The sequence below is a fragment of the Oreochromis niloticus genome, linkage group LG16 (assembly GCF_001858045.2).
Source record: "Oreochromis niloticus isolate F11D_XX linkage group LG16, O_niloticus_UMD_NMBU, whole genome shotgun sequence".
NCBI classification, from domain to species: domain Eukaryota; kingdom Metazoa; phylum Chordata; class Actinopteri; order Cichliformes; family Cichlidae; genus Oreochromis; species Oreochromis niloticus.
This window is the reverse complement of record NC_031987.2, coordinates 3,380,161-3,402,100: the sequence shown is the minus strand read 5'-3', so window position 1 is coordinate 3,402,100 and position 21,940 is coordinate 3,380,161. Positions and strand designations below refer to the sequence as shown.

At 40.9% G+C, this 21,940-nt stretch overlaps 1 protein-coding gene across 1 annotated transcript in view; it reads left to right on the top strand.

The window, feature by feature from the left end:
* The window catches only part of tmem163a (transmembrane protein 163a), a 70,902-nt gene that overhangs the window by 6,291 nt on the left and 42,671 nt on the right, over positions 1 to 21,940 (top strand). Inside the window, exon 2 of the mRNA XM_013270261.3 lies at positions 874 to 993. Within this exon, the coding sequence (XP_013125715.1) occupies positions 874 to 993 (120 nt within the window). The remainder of the gene's footprint in view (positions 1 to 873; positions 994 to 21,940) is intronic.

The window sequence follows — 21,940 nt, the reverse complement described above, 5'->3', positions numbered from 1 at the left end:
GTCTAAATTTAGTTTTGATTTAGTTTTAGTTATTTACAATAACACAATAACAATGATATTAACACTAAAAGTAAGGAGCTACTTTACTGCGTCCATACGCTTTGAATTTGTGAGTGCTGGTGGCGGAGTGATACGGGTGCTGTTGAGGCTCAAATGAAACCATTTGGTATGAACTGTGTTTCCAGATTATTCCATGAACATCTAATGCTCTCTTGGAAGGTGATGAGACAATAATAATTACCCATGAAGACGTCTGCCGGCCTTTTGGAGTTGAGTCATTATAAATGGTGTTGCACTGAAACTTTTTAAATGGATCTTCACAGTGACCTTCCTTCAGACTGAAGGAAATCTGAGATTCTTCTTATACAAGGATGCACTGGAAAAGTAGGGCACATCAGTGGTCCCAGGAGTTTTTCCCACCGGACACCTTTTTGAAAGTGTACCTGAAACAAAGCGGGTAGTTTTCTGGAAAAATCCAGCATACTGTGCTGTAGCTGCTCTGTTTTATTCTTTTTTCTCTAAGTACTGATCACAGTAAACCGAGCTGTCTGTACTAAACACCCCCAGTCCAGTTATTTGTGCAAAGTGTTGAATTAAACTATATTAGAATATCTTTCTGTATCTTCAAGATTTCATCTTAACACTTTTTCTCTGTGGGACACATGATTGCCTTTAACCGTTTTTTCAGTAGACTAAATTAATTACTCCGGGTTAAAGAGAGTTGAACTCCTTTTTAAGTGTATTAATAACTCAGATTGCCACCTACTTTACCTCTGATCACACAGTAAAGTGTTTCATTAAATGAACCTTGCAAACCAGAGACAAAAAAAGAGAGAGTTGTCCTTGTAACAGAGTTTATGTGTCTGACTGCAGGTCTCCTGGAGAGCAGCATGCGCCTGAAGCCCCATGAAGCACAGAACTACAGGAAGAAGGCGCTCTGGGTGTCTTGGCTCTCCATCGTCGTCACTCTTATTCTGGCTGTGGCAGCTTTCAGTGAGACTTTGCTATTTTTTGGCCATATTTAGCAGCTATAGAGCTGTTTATTTCTCACTTTACTGTCAAAACTCACATTAAAGTAAAAAAAAACCCTTTCATAAGGAGTTGGAAAAGACTCAGGATTGAAATACTTAGTTGTATAATGTTAAAAAGGTTTTTTTTCTGGTTTAATTCATGACAAAGATCCCATTTAGCACTTTGGATTTAACCAAACCATACACAAAGGAGAAACGATTTGACTAACATACCAAGCCATAAAAAATGTGCCGATGAATGAACACTGATTCCGTAGTTAAAGCACTTAAACGGTATATTCATAGCATTTCTGAAAGCTTTCCCAGTTATAAAAGTGAAGCAAATTGAAGCCCAGCACATTTCATCTGCTACTGTTTTGAAATTTACATGAACAGATCACACATGTTTGGAGCGTATGACCACATAGAGCGCGTGTCTGATACCTATGCTGACGTGATAAAGGTGCCGTTGGGAAAAGAAAATGATTGAATCTCAGAAATCGATTTCAGAAGCTACATTTTGCTGTTTGTTGCTGGTGTTTTGTAGCAATTTATCCTTTTTTTAAATTCAGAAATTCTGGTTTGGCGCTGTGTGTTTGGTTCAACAAAGACTGATATTAATTCACCAGATGTGTTCTGTCAGCTGCTGTGTTGGAGAAATTCATAGCTATTGTATATAACACCACACTCCAAGTGACGGAGCACTGAACACATTACTGCTCCAAAGAAAACATCAGGAGTTGCTGTGAAACTGCTTTAATTTTTAGCTAAAGGCTTTGATCACCATACAAGCATCTGAGCTGTTGTTGTCTGTTGTTGTCTTTTTTATGCTTCATGATTCATAAGTCAGTGTTAAATGTGTTTAAGAGACAAACAAACAAACCATTTCTCTGAAATGAAAATGAGATGTTCGCTCATGGAGCCAATGTCCATAGAAAGTCTGGCTGTTTTGAAGCAAAATATAAAGAAATGAGGGTTGCTTGAGACTTTTTGCACAGTGCTGTAATTTATCACTATAAACCTTTTTGTTTACAAAAACAGAAGTGAGGATTCGGCATAAATAGACTTATTCTGCAAGCTCGATGTAAGCAGTTTCTTCATCATAGCTAGACTGCAGAGGTTAGGTCTGTTTCTGCTGCACTTGTAGTAATTTCATAATCTCTGAATTACACGGCTTAAAACTAATTTGTCAGCATCAAATCATGTAATAATGTCTGACAGAAGTTTACTTTTTCAAAATTCAGGTTTATCCTCGAAGCCTTTGTAAGCGATATAATGTCTAACATGGAAGTAAATATAGTCTGAGAGCTGTAATAATTATTTCACTGGCTTCATGCCTCTTTAACTATTTAATTAACTCACACTCGGCAGTTAAAACTCACTTCATCTAATTTGAACAAAAAGAAGTTCTTCACATTGCGTGCAACAGTTTCAACACAGTTTCTTGTCTTATGACTTACAGGATATGTGAGGGCGCAGTCTGCAGTGACAAAGGGGACGTTGCTTTTTCATTCTGCTAAGATTCAACTTGTGATGTGTCCCAACCTTTTCAAGCCTTTTGTCTTTTCAATTAAATACTGATGAAGCACAAGCTCATTTTCCAAGCATGATGATGGGGTTTGCAGTAGGGAGGAGAACTAGCGCCTCCACTTTGGTCGAGGCTGGCTCGTCCACTGAGCTGGTGTCTCAACTGAATAAGCAGCAGTATTTTGCATTCTTGCTCATGAGTGTTGGATGAACTACGTTGGTAACTAACAGTTGGGCCAGTGCAGGGTCTGCAGTGATTAGCTAAAACAGTGAAGCCCAAAGGCAAAGCTGTTGATTTACTGGTAAAACTGTGCTTCGGTCCTTAGCTATGGATAATGATCCATTTAGCAAACAAAGTCTCCTCTAAAGAATTTTTGGGCTCACTTTAAAGATAGTGTGAGATTGGTTTCCAGATAACATGAAGGAGACCTGAAGACACACCCACAAGACGCTGGAGAGAATATTCATGTTATGGCCAGCAGGTATCATCCCCAAAGAGGTGAAGGAGGTGGCAGGGGAGGGGGACGGTGTGGTCTGTCTTTTATGCAACATCCAGTAGTACGGGTTATTTTTGCTCTTGTTTGTGCTGTTGTTGGTGCTTTAGCACAGCTCCTCAAAACATGCTAAATCGATTATTGAATCAGAATCAGAAAGACTTTATTTATCCCCAAGGGGCAATTAACATTGCACACAGATTGTCCCTAAAATTGCCACCCATATTTAAAAGAATATTATAATAATATAATACAGATATCAACTCATAATTAAAACACATTTTTAATTAGCTGATGAAATCTGGATATAAGTAGCACTTCTTCTTCAGCCCCACAGGAATCAGGATTCAGTCCATTAAAAAAAAAAATTACAACCTGTATGTGCAAAAGTAGACCAAGATGAGAAAAAAGAAATATTCTATTGTCAATGCTGGCATGAATTAATACAGCTCACAGAGGGAAGTGCAGGGATGAATGAGGAGAAAGAGGAGAAAGAGGCAAAATGTAGAATGGTGTGTGTGTGTGTTTTGTTTGACTCTCAGCACACAGAGAACAGAGACTTCAGCAGAAGAACAGGATGACCCACTAAAATATGAACTTCTAAACTGAGAGAGAGAAAAAAGCAAGAACAAGAGAGCAGAAGGTACCCAGATGTGTAGATGCGCTTCTTTCCACGTCTCCTAAACGCAGCCCTGAGAAGACGAGTCAGGGGAACTTGGTCAGAAAATATGGATGCATTGCTTCCTCCGTCTCCTCTCCTGCCACCTGCAGTAGAGGGAAGAGAGGCAGATGGATATGGAGGAATGAAGCTCTGGAAGGTACGATGGCACCAGGGGACGAGGCAGGACTGGGCGTGATGAGTCCTGGCAGGCAGTGCCGGGGATTTAGTGGTTGCGATGGCTCAACTTTAAAGAATACCAGCGTGTCGTTTCCTCCTGCTTGTGCCCTAGTTTCTCTCACTTTCAGGCCCACCATCTTCCATTTTTTATGTTTTACATCTTGTCAACGTATTTCCTCTTTATGGGTTTTCTCAGCATATATCTCCCTCCTTACTCATTATTTCTTTCTCTGTGATTTGCTGGCAAAGGCAAAATATAGTTTGAGTCTATCAAAATCAAAATAGCTACTGTCATAGATATAGCTTATAGTTTTTCTCAAATGGACATGTTTAAACAAAACTCAGTTTTTGGATCCTGTTTTTGCCTTTTAGCTTTTGCCCTTCTAGTTTTCCTTTTCCTCTTCTTCTCTGTCTTCAGCTCTCTCCCTGGAAATCTGCAATGATCCTCTATCCTTCCGTGACCTTTAGCAGCACTTTAACATTTAGAAAGGAGAAGGGTTCACTGCAAGCCTCTTCTGCTTTACTTTCAATTGTATTGACTCTCGAATGTCTCGGTCATGATTGGCTGCTCTGGGTGAGCTTGCAACCTCTCTTGAGAAGCTGCCTTTTGTGGTTAGGTATTCACCTGTGAAAGTGGTACAAGTCTTTGAGGCTTTATCAGACATATCAGACTCAGAGAGAAAGCACAGACCACACCTGAAGAGAAAGGAGCAGGAACATTTCTGTGCTTTAAGCTGTCCAGCAGAGTGTGAGCAGGTAATTATATGAACTCTGTGACTGAGAAACACAGGAAACTAGAAGATGACGACAACATTTCCTTCATATCTTGGTAATCTTGGCAAGTATTTTGATATTCATATTCAGGATGATGAAATCAATGAAAATTTCTTTTTAAAATAAAATAAATAGACAGATAAAACAGATAACTATTGAAAAAAATAAACAATTTTCACAGTAGTTCCTGTCATCCTCCTTCAACTTTCATTTTTTTTCACTCTACATAAATATACACGACTAATATGTAAAAATATGAGACATCGAATGTAAGTCTTTACATAATATTAGATGCAGTTTAGTACAGTATTCACATGATGCACAGAGCATCAAACCAGTTCTACTCCAGTCTTAATTTTGTTGTATTCATTGAAAATGGATGCACAATGTATGAAAAAGTACTATTTAGTTTTTAGTTTTGTGGTCTGAGAATTATGTTGATGTGTTGTTATGACTGGAGGCAAGAACTGCAGGCTTACATATAAAAGTCAGGTGTTTTTGCATCATGCGTGACTGTAACACACACCTTTCCTTCAAGTTCTGCCTTATGGTACATTTTATGGTGCTTGCCAGGCACTGAGAAGCTGTTCCACGCTCAGAGTAGGGACTGACTGCACACCAACAGGAATGATTTTCAGAGTGCCTCTAGGACATCTAGGAGCAGGCTATAGGCCTCCACACTAATAGGCAGCCACGAGATCAATCAGGGCTGTTGCCAACAACCATTTAATTTTTGAGCAAGAAGAAGATTGTGGTAGAAATGAGTAAAAGAGGGTTAAAGCAGGAGGATGGCCGAGGGGAATAAAGCTGAGATTGAGAAGATGCCAAAGCAAGATTTAGAAAGACGGAAGAAGAAAGAGGGAAATGTGGTGGTGCGGTAGTGACAGGATGTGAAGTAGAGGACATAAAAGAGGAAGAATGTTACTAAAATACTGTGAAATTATAAATATAGCAGAGTAAGAGTAAGACAGCAGGAAAAAGAAATAAATAGATTTGACTTCAGCAGCTTCTCCTTCACTCTTCTGTCTTCCTCTGTGCTTCTTGTTTACTTTTCCTTCTTTCTCTTCATGCAGTCGGGGCGTAATTACTGTGATTTAACCCAGATACATAAAGCAAAAGCCCAACATAGTTATAAATAATCCAGCACTTTATGGATATCTATGTGTGCCACGACTGCGTGGCTGGAGACAGAAGTAGCTGAAACCCAGCATGCAGAAAAACGTAGCTCTGTAACACAACCTCTGCACAAACTTGTAATCTCTGACATGTGCTGAAGGCACAACGACACCCCTGTTTGACCTGCCAGACTGCTGTCACAGATTAAACTCCGCTCGTCTCTACTCAGGCCCATTTTCTTTGACTTCATAAACTCATTCAGTGCAATACTCGATTAAATAATGCTCTCTTGACTGAATACAGGTATCACAAACACGTTCTGGTGTGTAACTTGTTTATTGGAGATAATAGTTTACAGTATAAATGTTTTTTTTTGTCTTTAAAGGGTTTATATTGCAGATTTTTCCCTTAGTTTCACCTTGTTGGTTAAAACATACAGTTTGATGCCTCTCACACTGTTAGCATTAGCATTTATCATCTTCATAAATTCAGTTTTTTTGAAACAAGCTGTTTGTAGCGAAGCGCCCGAGGATACCATTTAAAATGAGCTATTTTGTTATGTGTAGACAGAGCTTTGGTTTATGGTGCATTTTTATGCTTGAATGATTCATAGGTCAGTATTAAGGGGCTTAACGAACTAAAACAAACACGATTCTGAAAATGGTCAGGTACAAGTACGAGGACTGGACTGAAAATGAGCGAACAAGCAGCTAATGTTCATAGAAAATCTTTGAAAGACCTTCATAAAACCAGAAGACCTAGAGGAGAACGATCTTTTTTAAAAATTCCCATGAATACAGCCTTTATATTCAAGAAAACTCTCAGTATGTGTCACGTCTGAAAAGAAGAAACCTGAAACATGGAAACACGGCGGGAGAAAGGCAGACAAACCTACAGACAGAGGAAGACAGAGGACTAAATACACAAGAGGGTAACGAGGACCAGGAGGGAAACACAGCTGGGACTAATGACACACACGAGACAGGGAGGAAGCAGAATACTCTAACATAGGACACGGCACTGTCAAAGTAAAACAGGAAATACACGAACACAGAAACCAGGATAACTAGACGTAACACGAGGGACACAAGGGAGGCACAGTAACAAAACCAAAGGGCTAGAAACTACCAAAATACTAAAGAATAACTAAGAGAGCTAGAAATACAAAAGACAAAACCATGAAAAACCACTAAAATCAGAGAATATAAATGATCTAAAAGATAAACGCTGGGTAACCAGAACCACAACAATATGTGTTAAATCTATAGCTTTAGATTCTCCCTAACAAATGTTCTCCTTTTTAAGCAAATTTTACAACACTGTGGTGTCCAGTACATATGTGTAAGAAAAAAATAAGACTTTTGTCACGGATGGGGAACGCCGGTGTTTTTATGGAGTGAAAACGAAAACGAAAACCTCAACTGGGAAAATTAGACTGTGAAAACTATGATGAGCGACAAGAACGTGAAACTGAACGGGAACAAACGTAACTGTGAAATAATCCAAACATGAGTATGAGCATGAACCCGAACAGTAGGAAGCAGAAACTGTCACGGCTGGGGCAGCAGTCGTGTTGTGGAATGAAAAGGACCCAAAATGCAGGCAGCTGACTGATGAAGAGTGTGACGTTTATTTACAAGTGGCAGTGGCACAAACAGGCAACGAAGCATGAGAAATACTAACGGAAACCTAAACTGGGAAAAACTAAAGAGCAAACTTGAAATCCTCGGGAAACGGGGTGAAAGGCAGAGAGACACTGACCAACGAATAGGACGCCAAGAAACACAGAGAAACGCAGACGAGCCGACAACGAGCACAGACCGACACCCACTAAATATACATACACAAGGTAATCGGGTAATCACACATAGGAGGGAAGAACAACTGATCCTAATACACACGATGACTGGAGGACACAAGCCGAACACAATGACAACAGACACAGGCTGTGTCCGAATTCAGGGGAAGGATGCTTAAAATGCTATATTTGGATGCAATGACGTCACAGCGACACGACGAGGACTGTCCGAATTCAAAGAGCACTCAAAATGTGGCGACAAATGCGTCCTACTTTTCTGCGAATTTGAGGCTTAGCTGTGTCCGAATTCAGAGGAAGGATGCTTCGATGCCATATTTGGAGGCAATGACGTCACGGCGACGCGACGAAGGGTGTCCGAATTCAAAGAGTACTCAAAATGTGGCGACAAATGCGTCCTACTTTGCCCTGAATTCTAAGGATGGTCCGATGTATCCTTCATGTCCTACTATATCCCAGGATTCATTGCGGGTCATAGAGGAGATTTGTTTCTGATAACGATGGTGGTCGAAGCAGGAGAGGAAAACACTTTCAAATGTAAGTATATGAAAATCTGGTTGTACAAAAGTTAAATTGTTATAGCGGTCGTTTTGTTAAGCTTTGGGCATCTGCATAGACATGTTTCTTTTCTTTAAAATAACCGTAAACCAGCTTGTATCGGGGGTCCCGCGATTTATCATGTATTGCCGCTTACATACAGCTAATTTTGATTTTTTAGAATTGGTGATATGTTGTGGGGAACAAAGACCAAACGGCTTAATTTATTAAAACGAGGAGAAAACGATCACCTCTTCACTGGGGTGAAGAATTGGGCCGCTACGGCGTGGATGTACAAGAATAAATCAATGTACACATCATATTCATATGAGTGCGGTCCTATTAACCCTCATGCTGTACAGCAGCGGTCCCCGACCTTTTTGAGCCACAGACCGGTTTATGTCAGACACGGAGCGGCCTTTAAGGTATCGCGGATAAATACAACCACATAAAATGATCCGACCAAGACAAAAACTGTGGTATTTTGTAAATATAATAATAAACGTGAATGTACTGTGTAACTGTGTAACTTTATTAGCAGCGTCCTCCTGAAAATGCGCCAATATTGACAGTAACATCCTCCTCTCTGCCGCTTAATGCTCTCTGGTCGCTATGGTAACGTGTAAATATTTCTTTCAAAATAAGACACACAACTACAACAAGGGAAAGACTCAGGGAAACCGAGTTAACGATAAAACCCCTGAAAACCATAAATTTCACACCGGAGCCTTAACTCTGTGGCCCGGTACCAAACGACTCACGGACCGCTGCTGTACAGAACCTGTGATGTCCAGACGGTGTTCCTCTGGTGTTCTGCTGTGAAAACCTTTGGGCTTAGGGATTAACATAGTTGCCATGGTTTCCTTTCTTCTCTTATTTGTTGTGTGTGATCAGGACAATTCTGGAGAAGATGGGCCTGCAGGGGAAAGTCACCCCCTTGCAGGCCAGAAGACATGAGATAACTTTAAAGAATACAAAGTACGTATGTGTGTTATTCACTGGATGAATAAAGGATATATAAAAGTCACTGCCAAAACTGATTGCAGCTTCTACCTTGTTACAGGAATGTTGCTGGTGGCAAGTGACTTGATATCACTAATGAGGGACACATTTGACATGTTTCACGTATTATAGACCAACAAGTTATTCATAGCAGGTTAAATACGAGCAATCAGTTTAGGGCAAAAACCGGAAATCAGTTTTGGCAGGCGAACACTTTTTTGGCACAGCGCCGGCAATATTTCAATTATCCGTGTAATTAGCTAAGTAATTCCTAAATGCGTGTAGATTATAGGAAATTATTTTACCTGGATATGATTGTCTCTGATGAGCCTAAGGTACAAAACGTGCGGGCGGCGACGATAAGGTTTTTCTAGCTCCTCGAGAAATAAAATTGTCCAAACAACGGAGCGACATTTCTGGGTCCATTTTAAAGTTTTCGCGCTGTGGCGCTAGCGACCGGGGAAAACACGCAAGTAAGGGTGGAGTTGAAGGCTAGGAGGCTGTTCACAGCCCATCTGTTATGTTGGATACTCATTGTTTGTTCAATAAAGTTTCTATGGAGAAAAAAAAGGGGGCTGTCCAAGCCGCTCACTTCCTGACTACCCGTCCGTCTAAGGACACTACCTTGTGATGTAGGTAGGTAGTGTCCTTATGAGCATCCTTCCCCTGAATTTGGACACAGCCACAGACCTTCAGAATAGAACAGGAAATCCAGAACACGAGCCTTCAAAGTAAAACAGGAAACACACAGACTGTTTTACAACACAAACACGGGGACATGAACAGAGCATCGAGGGCAGACACAGGTAGAGCTGATAAAACACTAAACTCCAGGTTCAACCCTAAACTAATACAAAATCAGAATAAACACAAGGCACAAAATGAACTTCAAGGAAACACAAAACGCTGGGTCAAAATGACCCAGGATCATGACAGAAACTCTGTGACATAAAGACAAACAGACAACCCGACAAAGAACAGAAGGAGACAGAAGACTTAAATACAGAGGAGTGTAATGGGGGAAGTGGAAACACCTGGGGAGACACAGCTGACACAAATAAACATGATGCCACAAGGGAAGTAAAACTAAACACAATGAACATGGAAACACAAGACTTTCAAAATAAAACAGGAAACCTGGAGAAACGTAGACATGAAACACATGACAGACTGACACAGAAGAAAGGAAAAGACTCACAAATACAGGGGCACAGATGAAACTTAGACTAAACACAACGCAACCCTACCTAAAAAATAGCACAATAACTTTACATATTTCCAATATAACATAAGAAATCAAAAATATAAACTAAACTCAAAATGCTGGGTCACAGACCGAGCTCCTGACGGCTTTGGTCTTTTAATAAAATTTATTTACACTAAAATAAACAAAGAATAATGACAGCCTTGTAAATAAATATGACTCGAAGCACCTTTCATAGAGTGATGTGAATTACGCAGCCATTTGAACAGGCGGTGATCGATATGAATCCACGTTTGTAGCTAAGGCAGAAATGTGTAACTGTGGTCGGTCACCGGATTGTAGTTATTTATGTTGTGCTTTTCAACACTTACGCTGGAGTATTACCTGTAAGGATTCAGTCATAACCTTATGAGTTTCATGTCTTTGACGCCTTCATTACTACCTTACTATTATTATAGATCTCATGTTACCATCATAAAGAATAAATGAATGAAAGTGTAACTCACAGACAGCAGAGCCTGTACAAAGTGACGTTTGTGTTGAGTTGTACGATATCTGTTTGCTATCTGCAGGACATTTATCACATCCTGGCAGTCACTGCAGAAACAGGCGTGCTAATATACATCTCTCTCCCTCCTCCCTCCTTCTCTTGCTCCAGTTTTACCCTCTCTGCACTTTACTCCCTCATCACCTCCCACTTTTCCTCCTCTCTTCCTCTCCACCCAGACCTTCCTTCTTCAGAAGCTTCCACTCTCCATGTTCTATTTCCTTTATTCTGCCTCCACCTTACTTGAAAACTCGACCCCACCCCTGTCGCCACGGAGCCTCAGGGTAGAAAACACAATCATTTATTCATTTGTTTTACCTTCACTCCCAGTTGCAGTCTGTTTCTATTGGTGTTTTCGTTGCTGTTGCTTGTTTTGGCTTCGCTCCCATTATCGTACATGCTCTGACTTGGTAGGAGTTTCTATTTTTATGTAGCCCTCCAGATGTGTATTGTTTATGTGATTACTGGATGAGTTTAGTAATTGGATGAGGCTTAATCTCCTGGTCCAAATGGTCATTGTGTGTCATTGTAGCGTCAGCCACATCCAGTCATCGATTTCTGTCTGTCAGTGCTAAATGTGTCAGAAATTTTATGCCACACATGCCACGGCAGGACAATTTCTATGGACTGTGTAATCCTCACTGCTGTCTTTTTAGGCTCTGAATAAATACTGAAAAATTCCTTGTTTGTTATCCCAGCTTTCAGTCCTGAAAGAATAACTTTTGCCGCTTCAAGACTTGCTGGACTTGCACAATGAAAAGCATGCACAGATGAACATAATGTTCAGAAAAAGCATGTCAGGGTATGAAATTGTCAGCCATCTGTGGGCTCATTCAGATCATGAATTTTGTATTGCGCAGACAGAGAACTAAGAAATGTTCCTGTTAGTACACCTCTGTGCACATATTTGCACGTGTGTGTGTATATGTTTATCTAAGAAGGCTTTAAACTCACCCATCAAGTTATTTTTTATTTATATTGGTGTTCTGGGTGTTCAAGTGCCGTATATTCTACTTCTGCTGGAACTAATCTATTTTATTCACCGTGATCATACAAGGTCTTTACTTAAATAATTATGAAACCTTTGCCTCTGCTGGCCCAAAGGTGCGAATGAAAGCATTATTTGAATGTGAACAGATTGCAGGTGTTGCGTTCTGCATCTGTGTTTGAGCTCCATTCGTTCAGTCTGTTTTTTTGTGTAACTCGTAAAACTTTTACAGATTCAATATGTAATTTCAAAAGAGCCATTTCAGTGATCGTTGAGTTTTTCCCCTCCAGTCTCCACTTTTAGGGCTAAATCTAAACTCTCTGAGCCTTCAGCCTTCCAGCCTACTTATGAGCCAAATGCTGGAATGAAAGCTTGTTATTATGTTAAAAGATGGCTTTTCAGGCTGATTGATGTACTTGGACTTTGAGGTGTGTAATTTGCCTCAAATTACTGTTTTCTAAACATTTTTTTATAACCGTGTAAATTATAAACATATCAGGTCAAATCACAGATACTCCTTTCCACAGATAATGCTTTCAGTTCCTCCGTATCTGTGCAGTATTTAGTGATTACACTCGTCATTCCTCAGGTGCTTCTGATTATCAGACAATAGTAAAACAATGGAGAGTAGTGAATTGGGCTAAGGCCACAGATTAGCTGAAATGCTAATCTTGTTAAATGTCAAGCATCCCATTATTCGCCGTGTCTGTGTGTTGTGTTGTGAGAAGGATAATGCTCTCTTTGCGCATCATAATTTGATGGCATGTGCTGAGACTCTTAACCATTCACTATCAATTATACTATGAATGGAGCTGCTCTGTGTAGGATTCTCTGCATTCAGCGGGTTGCTGTATCTTACTGTTGGCAGAATGGGGACGAGGGTACTTTGATTTCTCAGGGATAGAGTAAGGTTACAGGGGTGCTACGGCGGCTGTCCTGCATAGCTTCTATTGGGTGACGCATCACTCCGTGGCCCCTGCAGTGTTTGTGACTTATGAGATTCATTAAAGATTCAGATTCATAACAACTTATTCTTATAATTGTTAAAACTGCAGATCATATAATCTGGACTAAACATTATAAATAAATAGCATAATCTAGCTGTAAATCTCCATACAGACAGAAGCTTTTTGGAGTCCATTATTAGTCTGAACTCTTGAGTAATCAAGCTTGCACAGACTTTGGTTGTTTCCCATCTTCATAAAGAGCAAATGAGGAAACATGTTTGTTAAAATACAAGCTGAAGACAATCAGCTTTTATCTGACAATCATTTGGCTTTTTATTAGCTTTTAAACAATGTCTGTTTCTGTAAATCACGACAGCCACACAGAAAACTAGTCCTTTGTCCTCGATAGCTGCTGGCCATGGCCAATGGTAAGTCTTCACTAATCACGAGTGGGATCTCTGGGGTTTACTGCGGCTCGTGTGAGCTCTGTTTGGTTTGTTTGCACTGGTTTGAACGGGTTACTGTGCAAACTTAAACAGCTTGAACTGAGCAGTGAGACAGAAACACAAACGAGAGACTCCAATGATGTAAACAAAGAAAGTGGCGGCATTAATAGCAAATATAAATACACCATTTAAAAATATTCCAGCGAGTCGGTTTTTACTAAAATATCAGTAATATTCTTTATTTCTTATCACTTTTATTGCAGTTTCTTTAACTGCTCTTCATTACAGTTACAGATTTTTTTTTATTATTGTGTGTTTTTTCTATAAAAAACACACATCTTTGACTTTAAAGGTTAATGCACAAGGCTTTAAGAGTGAGATGCACTTGTAAGCTACCATCTTTCTCTTTATAATGAAAACTATCATAACACAGTGCAGGGATACCGCATTATTACACCACACTGTCACAATATACAGATCCCCTGCTATCTGCACTCTTTGAAGATCCTAGACTGCAGCACTGAGGTTGTTATCAGCAGTTTCTCACACCAGATGCTTCAATCCCATTTCCCCTCCTCCTCTTCAACACCAAGCGTCTGCAGACCAATTAGGCCCACTGTACATAAGCGCGCACATATAGGTGTGACATCCCAACATGACACCGCATGATGTAGGCTGAGGTTATTAATACATGTCTTAAAGCAGTAGAATCTTAAATAGTGATAATAAAGATCTCTTACTTTTACCTTAATCTCTCTTGTCCTGAAATGCTCACACTAATGCCAAAGATTTGATCATTTTAATGATCAAAGTCGATTCTTAATCATTATTGACTGGACGTTTAGTTACATGTGCATAAATCTGTATGTATCACACTGTGGGCGGTGTATGTATTTGTACTCAGGCCTTTCTGTAATTCCAAAGCCATTTATGAACTCTCTACTAGGCTGAGAATAATGTCAGAGGTATAAATCACAGTCCTAATGTTTCCCCTCCAACCAGAACAGCAGTTTTTAAACATTTTTCTCCTTTATGAGCCTTGGTAATTTTACTACATCTATTAGTAAATCAGTGCAAAACCTGCAGTAGTGTTTCTGTTTGTGTGCTGTCCTCACTGGAACACCCAGGAAGTCTAGTCCCTTTTTGCTTTCAGGACTATTCATGGCACTGATTCAACAAGGTGCTGGAAACTCCTCAGAGACTTGGGCTCACGCTGACCTGAAAGCATCACACAGCAGATTTGTTGGCTTCACATCCATGATGTGAATCTCCAGTTTATCCACATCCCAAAAGTGCTCTGTTGAATTGACATCTGCTGACTGCAGAGGTCATTTCAGTACAGTGAATGTATTGTCACGACACAGTTGAGATCATTTGAGTTTTATCCTGAAAGATGGGTACACTAAGGTCACGAGGGGACAGATATGGTCAGCAGCAATACTTTGGCAGTTTGTGGCATTTAAATGCTGCTGAGTCGATACCAAAACCTATCCCCCAAACCATTACACAATGATCACCAGCCTGATCACCTTCCTATTTCCAATGCTCTACCTTATTCTGGTGAGCTGAAGCAAGCTATCAGAAGTCGCATCTGTGATTTTGTGAGTTACTTTGCCCTCAACCTGAAGCAGTCTGGCTATTATCTCATGGCCTCCGACTTCAGCGAGGGATTTTTGCTCAGAGAACTGCTGCTCACTGGACACATTTTCAGACATTTCTCCATAAACACAAGAGTTTTATGGGGGTTTTATGTAGTTTCTGTCACGGTCTGAAGAGGCAGACCGTGCGGTGGTGTGTGTGGTGGACCCAGGTGCGAACACAAGTGAGCAGACCGGAGCAAACTTAAACTGAAACCGAGCCTTTATTGTGGCTGAAGACAGGTCTCACAACAAAGCAGAAACAGCGTGACTAAACTGAACCTAAACTAAACTGGGAAACAGATACTGATAAACTAAGGAGACTCAGAAAACCATGGTGATGATTGTACAGACTGGCTGCAAGAACATGGAGGGTGGGAACACAGACGACGCGACACTGAGCACAGCAAGACTGAGGACTAAATACACACATGAGGCGATCAGGGGAAATGGAGACACATGAGAACACAGCTGACTAGAATGGAACATAATGACAATACAGGGGAGAGTAACACTAACTACAATGAACAAAGAACACCAGACTCTTCCAAAATAAAACAGGAAACACGCAGACATAGACATGGAAATGAAACATGGCATGAACTTAACATAACTGCATAGACATGAAACTTGACACGTAGACACAGAACCAGGGAGACTGAGTACAGGGGAAGATGGCAGAAATAACTACAAGAACTTGACAACATAAGACACACAGACATAACACACATGAAGGGCAAGAGAGACTAAACACAAGGGTAATATAATTACAAATGAGCTGGAATAAGTTAATGAACCTAAACAAACAATAAACATCCAAATAAACTAAAACTCAAAACACTGGGTCGCATGACCCAGGACCATGACAGTTTCTGAAATATTCAGACCAGCCCGTTTAGCACCAGCAACTATGCCACATTCAAATCATCTTTCTTCCTCACTTTGATACTTTGAACTTCTGCTTGTCATCTTGAACATATCTGTATGCCTAAGCATATTGAACTGCTGCCATACTTCATGAAGTGGCAAGTGGGTGTACACTGATAACATACTTGGGTTTTGTTACAGATGGCTACAGATAGATGGCACTAGATATTTGATGTGACATATCGGATCTTTAATTTTCTCTAAATTCAGATGTAAGACTTATAAATGGTCGTGGTGTTTGGTTTGGTTGTGTAACTTTATGTACGAGTCCTTTGAACAAAAGTGCGTGCGTGTCTTTTTGTATGTGCACCCTTGTGCTCTGCTACAAACCCTTGATGTTCAGTGGATACCATGTGGTCATGCACGGTGTATTAAACTACTTCAGTCGTCAGCTGGCTCTGAGCTAAATCAGTTATGAAAACAGACACAGAGAAATGAACTTCTCACTCTCATTCAATTCCTTTTAATGCAGACATTTGTTTGTGGAAACATTTAGTGAATCACAAAAAAGAAAAAAAAACTAGATTAAGTAATTAGATAAATTTGATTGGTCAAACATGCCTTTTGTGTAACTCACTGCAATCTCCTCATCTACAAATGGTGGCATTTTGTAATGAGGTTTAACCTTTTGAACCCGTTTCCAGTGTTGTCAAGGTAATCCTGTCCATCCCAGCCTTTTAGTCACGCTGAACAGGCTTCTGTTTAGGTTTCATGCTACATTAATCCTCATATTCCATCTGCAGTTTGTGACAGGCAGTCAGGTTTTACAACCACGCTGCCTCCTGGGTTTGATGTGGCTAATGGGACTCTATCCGCTAATGGCAAATAGAGTTTGTTGAAGTTAATTTTAAACATATTTTTCGGCTCAAATCAGGAAGTAAGAAATAAGAATAAGTCTTACTCAAATTTTTTAAGGATGTATGAAGTCTAAAAATCTGTGCAGAGAGAGAGGTGAAGTATTGTGAGTGCACTAACGGCTCAGGTTTATCTTTCTGGTCAAGGTGCTGTTTCTGGATTACTTACAGGCACTGCTTTGTGCCGATATGTAAAGTTTCCTGATGCCATTTTAAAGATGAAGCCACAGAAGATATCCTACCTCACTGCAGCAACAGTGCACTATTGATCCGCGGCTCAGGAGAAATTGTTTTAACAATGCTGCAGGGCTGACGCAGAGTAAGAGGTACTTTATTTTCCAGCTGAGGCAAACTGACGTTTAGGCACACACCTTTAATATTTGAATGAGTTTGATTCCACTGTTGTCAAACACTGCAAACCAGACGACTCTCCACAGTGATGCTGAACAGCTCCTTGGGTTTGTAAAAGTACCTCTCCGCCACACCTCGCCTCGCTGTTGATGCGTCAGGGAACTCTTTTTTTTTTTTATCAGAAGCCATGGAGTGTTTTATCTGTGTATTTGCTTGGCTGTCAGAAACTCTCCATCTGCAGCATAATTATAGGACAGCCTCTCTAGGCAGCCTCACACCATCTTTTATCAGTCAGCACCACTTGACTATTTTTGCTCCTCACTGACGAGCCAAAGAAGTGAGGTGGTGCAGTGTGATCAGACAAAAGAAAGTGTCAGAAGAGACTGCAAGAAAGTGAAAGTGTGCTCAGGATGTTATGTTTTAGTCACACGGTGTGGTTGCAGCACAGCGTCAGGGTAGCATTTCACAACACGAGTAAGCAGGTATGCGCTGAAAATAAATATATAAACAGAAAACGAGTTGTTAGGATGCAGAGACTTAACAGGAGCTGATTTGTCCTTATTCGCTGCGGCGTTGTGTTTGAGGCCCACAGCTTCACCTCCTGCCTTGACGTCTTGCGTCACATGCAGCTGCATGTGATCTAGGCATGAGAAAAGCAGTCCTGTGAATATCGTTAAATATTAATGACAGCTCAGTTAATCAGGCTGTAACACAAGTGGAGGCAGCATTGTGTTCTTTCCCTTGTGAGCTACTCAAGTGCTGAGCAGAGGAAGTTTGCTTTTTTTTCTTCCTAATGGTTCAAAACATCAACCACACATCTTAATGAAATACTCTGGAGTCCACGAGAGAGGATGAAGACGAATGACAATCATTTTCTAATTAAGTTAAAGGTTCACGTCATAATTTTTGCAGATATTTACTTTGCTCTGTAATTTTGTTTATGATTTTTTATGTGTTTACACATAAAAAAGAAGGAACACACACATGTAAAGGAAGCACTTAAAACATGTGGCTATCCTAATTGGGCGTTTATAAAGTCAGCAAAGATGCACAGAAAAGAAGATCAGACACCAGCGAGGGAGGATAAGAAAGACAGACGCAACAACAGACATTTTTCTCCTTATCTTTCCTCATGTGGTGCATTTTCCATTGTTATACCTCTCTGACCTGTCTTCCCCATGTGATGTTTTTGTGTAATTTATGTATGGTCGGAGGGTAAGATGGCGCCGCCATTGCGTGCAATAGGTCGGCAGCCTTATGAAATTTCCCCTTGTGGGACTAATAAAGGTATATCATATCATATAATATCATATCCCCTATGTAGCCGGTGTATCAGAGAAACTCAGGAGAGTTTTCTCCAAGCACGACATCCCAGTGCATTTCAGACCCAGCAACACACTCAGACAAAAACTGGTTCACCCGAAAGACAAAACCCCAAAACACAAACTTAACAACGTGGTGTATGCTGTACAGTGCAGCGAGGAATGCCCAGACCTCTACATTGGAGAGACCAAACAGCCACTTCACAAGCGCATGGCACAACATAGAAGAGCCACCTCCACGGGACAAGACTCGGCAGTCCACCTGCATCTAAATGGTAAATGGCCTGTATTTATATAGCGCTTTTCTAGTCCCTAAGGACCCCAAAGCGCTTTACATATCCAGTCATTCACCCATTCACACGCACATTTACACACTGGTGATGGCAAGCTATGTTGTAGCCACAGCCACCCTGGGGCGCACTGACAGAGGCGAGGCTGCCGGACACTGGCGCCACCGGGCCCTCTGACCACCACCAGTAGGCAACGGGTGAAGTGTCTTGCCCAAGGACACAACGACCGAGACTGTCCGAGCCGGGGCTCGAACCGGTAACCTTCCGATTACAAGGCGAACTCTCAACTCTTGAGCCCACGATCGCCCCATCTAAAGGACACTAAAGGGCATCTAAAGGACAAAGGTCACTCTTTCGAGGATGCCAATGTTCACATTTTGGACAGAGAGGACAGATGGTTTGAAAGAGGAGTGAAAGAAGCCATCTATGTCCACTGTGAACGACCATCTTTGAATAGAGGCGTGGCTTACGACACCAACTGTCTGCCATCTATAATCCAGTTTTGAGATCCCTTCCCAGACGCCTTAACGGCCACTCACATCCTGGGCCATCTGACCTCAGGAAATCACATGATAGGATGGGTCTAGGTTTCACAATGAGCTTACCCAAAACCCTGGCTGATTGTGACCCACACCCGCTTTCACACCTTGGCTCATGTGATTAGGTAGAGGATCATCAGGGGGTCCTTTGTCCCTCCTTGGGGGGAAACTCCCACGGGGTTTAAATCTGGGACTCTCCACCATTTTACCCTAGAACTGAAGAAGCTTCTCGGATGAGAGGTGAAACGTCTTCAAGCAACTCAAAGAAGTCCAGACGCTTTTCTTTCTAATTTCCTTAGACAACGCCACATTTAATCTTTAGTTATTACCTTGCACAGTTTTATCTCCTCCTACCCTCATCCCAAACCGGTCGCAGCACATGGCCGCCCCTCCCTTAAAAGGGAGTTTTTCCTTCCCACTTTCACCAATTGGTTACTTATAGGGGGTCGTCTGATGGGGTTGTTGGGTTTGTGATTCGGTGCCATGTAAATAAAATTGAATTGAACTGAACTTAATATCAGTTAAATTGGTGAACTCACATTGAAACAACCCACTGTAAATGCATTTACATTTTCCTAAGTATAATGGAGCTAAATGGCTCTTAAGTTTCTGGATGACAAGGTTTTCTTACAGGTTGGGGTTGTAACCTCTATGCCCAACCTGCAGCCTGTGGGGCCGCAGTCGGTTTCTGTCTGGTTTCTGGCTTTTGACTGTCCTGGAACAGCTTAGCACTTGTGATAGATGATGGAAAGCCTTGTCCCACGAATGAAGAGGAGAAAGTCACTAAATGACTCTCAAAGTCTACTCAGCGTGCCAAAGCACTCATATCTCTCTGTACAGCGTTTCCATGACCATCGTTCGCATTTCTTATGCAGAAAATTTCTTTCTACCCAACAACATTTCCTAAGCATGCATCTGCATGTGATAGTTGTGACAACATGGAAAATATAAAGATTAATGGTCTTAATTTTGTCTGCACTGTGATGTTAGTAAGCTGCATGTGTCTTTTTGAATTTCTGTGTGTAATTCAATAGAAAGAAAATAGTTCTTATGTAAAGCTCCTTACAATAATGCTTTTATTGCTGTTGAGATTTTCACGTTTATTTTTTTGGCACTTTGAGTAACACCGCAAGTGCCATTCAGCAGCGTTTTATTCAGGAGGATTGTGTCTATTTAACTGGCTAACTGACACTGAAACAGTCTACAGTATAACTGACACTGAAACCGTCTATAGTATAACTGACACTGAAACAGTCTACAGTATATGGACAAAAGCAGCGGGATCTGCACACCTTACACCTACAGGATATGCTCGGCCATGCGATGAAGCTCCTGACGCACAGGTTTGTGTTCATGTTCATGCCAGAGGAGGTCTGGGACTCTGCAGTTACTGAGTCAGCAGACTGTTGGAAATCTGCCTTAAGAACCACAGTTTCTTTTGCAAAGTCAAATTGCATGACTAGCAGCTTGCTTTCATACATATATGGAAATAGGACTGAAAACATCTGAATTCAAAGAGGTATGGCTCAATACTTTTTGTCCATGTAATGTATTTAACATTACAGGCCACAGGCAAAATGACATTTATGTCTCATATACATTGAAAAACACAGAATCTAACATTTGATATGTTTGGTACATCAGTGAAAGTACATTCATAACGTTTGTGAGGACTTTACGTTTCACACTTATCACCACTGAATAACCTTCAAAAAGTTTACTGTTGTTTCCTACAGAGTGAAGGACAAACCGCTGAAGTGATTCAGACATGCACATGTTGACATACTTCACTAAATAAACTTGGTTATGAACAAAAATCAGAAATTCAAAAAATTGCTTTGATTGATCTGAGGAGAGTAAGAATAACAGTTTTCACTGTATTCAGTGGTGAGAATGAAAGCAGCAGTGCATTTTTATACGCATTCTTAAACTAGATACCCCCTTTCCTCATGCAGTGGGATAACACAGTGGAACAGACAGGAGAGCTCCAAGAACACCCAGCAGCCAGGTCCAGTGTGATCAATGGTAAACTGATGCTTGCACTGGATCCATTACCAACAGGCCTCGGGTTCTTCATTCTGCAATTTGTTTCCAGGGAACAGATTATATGCTGACTTAGGTGACCTCAGGGTAAAGCGACTGGGAGAGCCTAATTTTCCCCTTAATGCATGAATGTTTTATTGAGCTGATGGAACAGGTAAATACTATTGGAGAAACCTATAAGGGAGCGAGGAAATGAATGCGAGAAAGAATGGGCAAGTCGTTTATCTTCATTCTGCAGAGTAATTTCAGTTTCTTCCTTCATCATTCTGGCTTAGACCTGTTAGGGTTATGTTAGCGCAGAATACAAAGGTGTGCATGGGAAAACACACAAGGGCCAGGAAGTGCAGCCAGATAGAGAATATGAAGATAAGTAGGTGACAGGATAAAGAGGGGAAGAAGTAAAGGGCTGATAAAGTTCACAACATGTGGACAGAGATAGCTTATCTTGTTGTCCACGGAGCAGCTGGAGCAACACCGGTGAACGTTAGTGGTACCTCCATTTCCAGGAATAAGAGTTCAGGAGTATTATTTCTTTAAAAAAAATCTAGTTATATATCGACTCATTTGAGCATTGATGATAGTCAGTGGTGAATTCAGAAGTAGTTTGAGTGGTTCAGGAAATGAATAGTACGTTAAAATGTTCTCTTTGCAAAGGTGCAGTTTTTAGCTACAGTACATTTATACAGTGGATGAAATGCCTGTAGATGAATACTCGACCTTCAGTTTTCCCT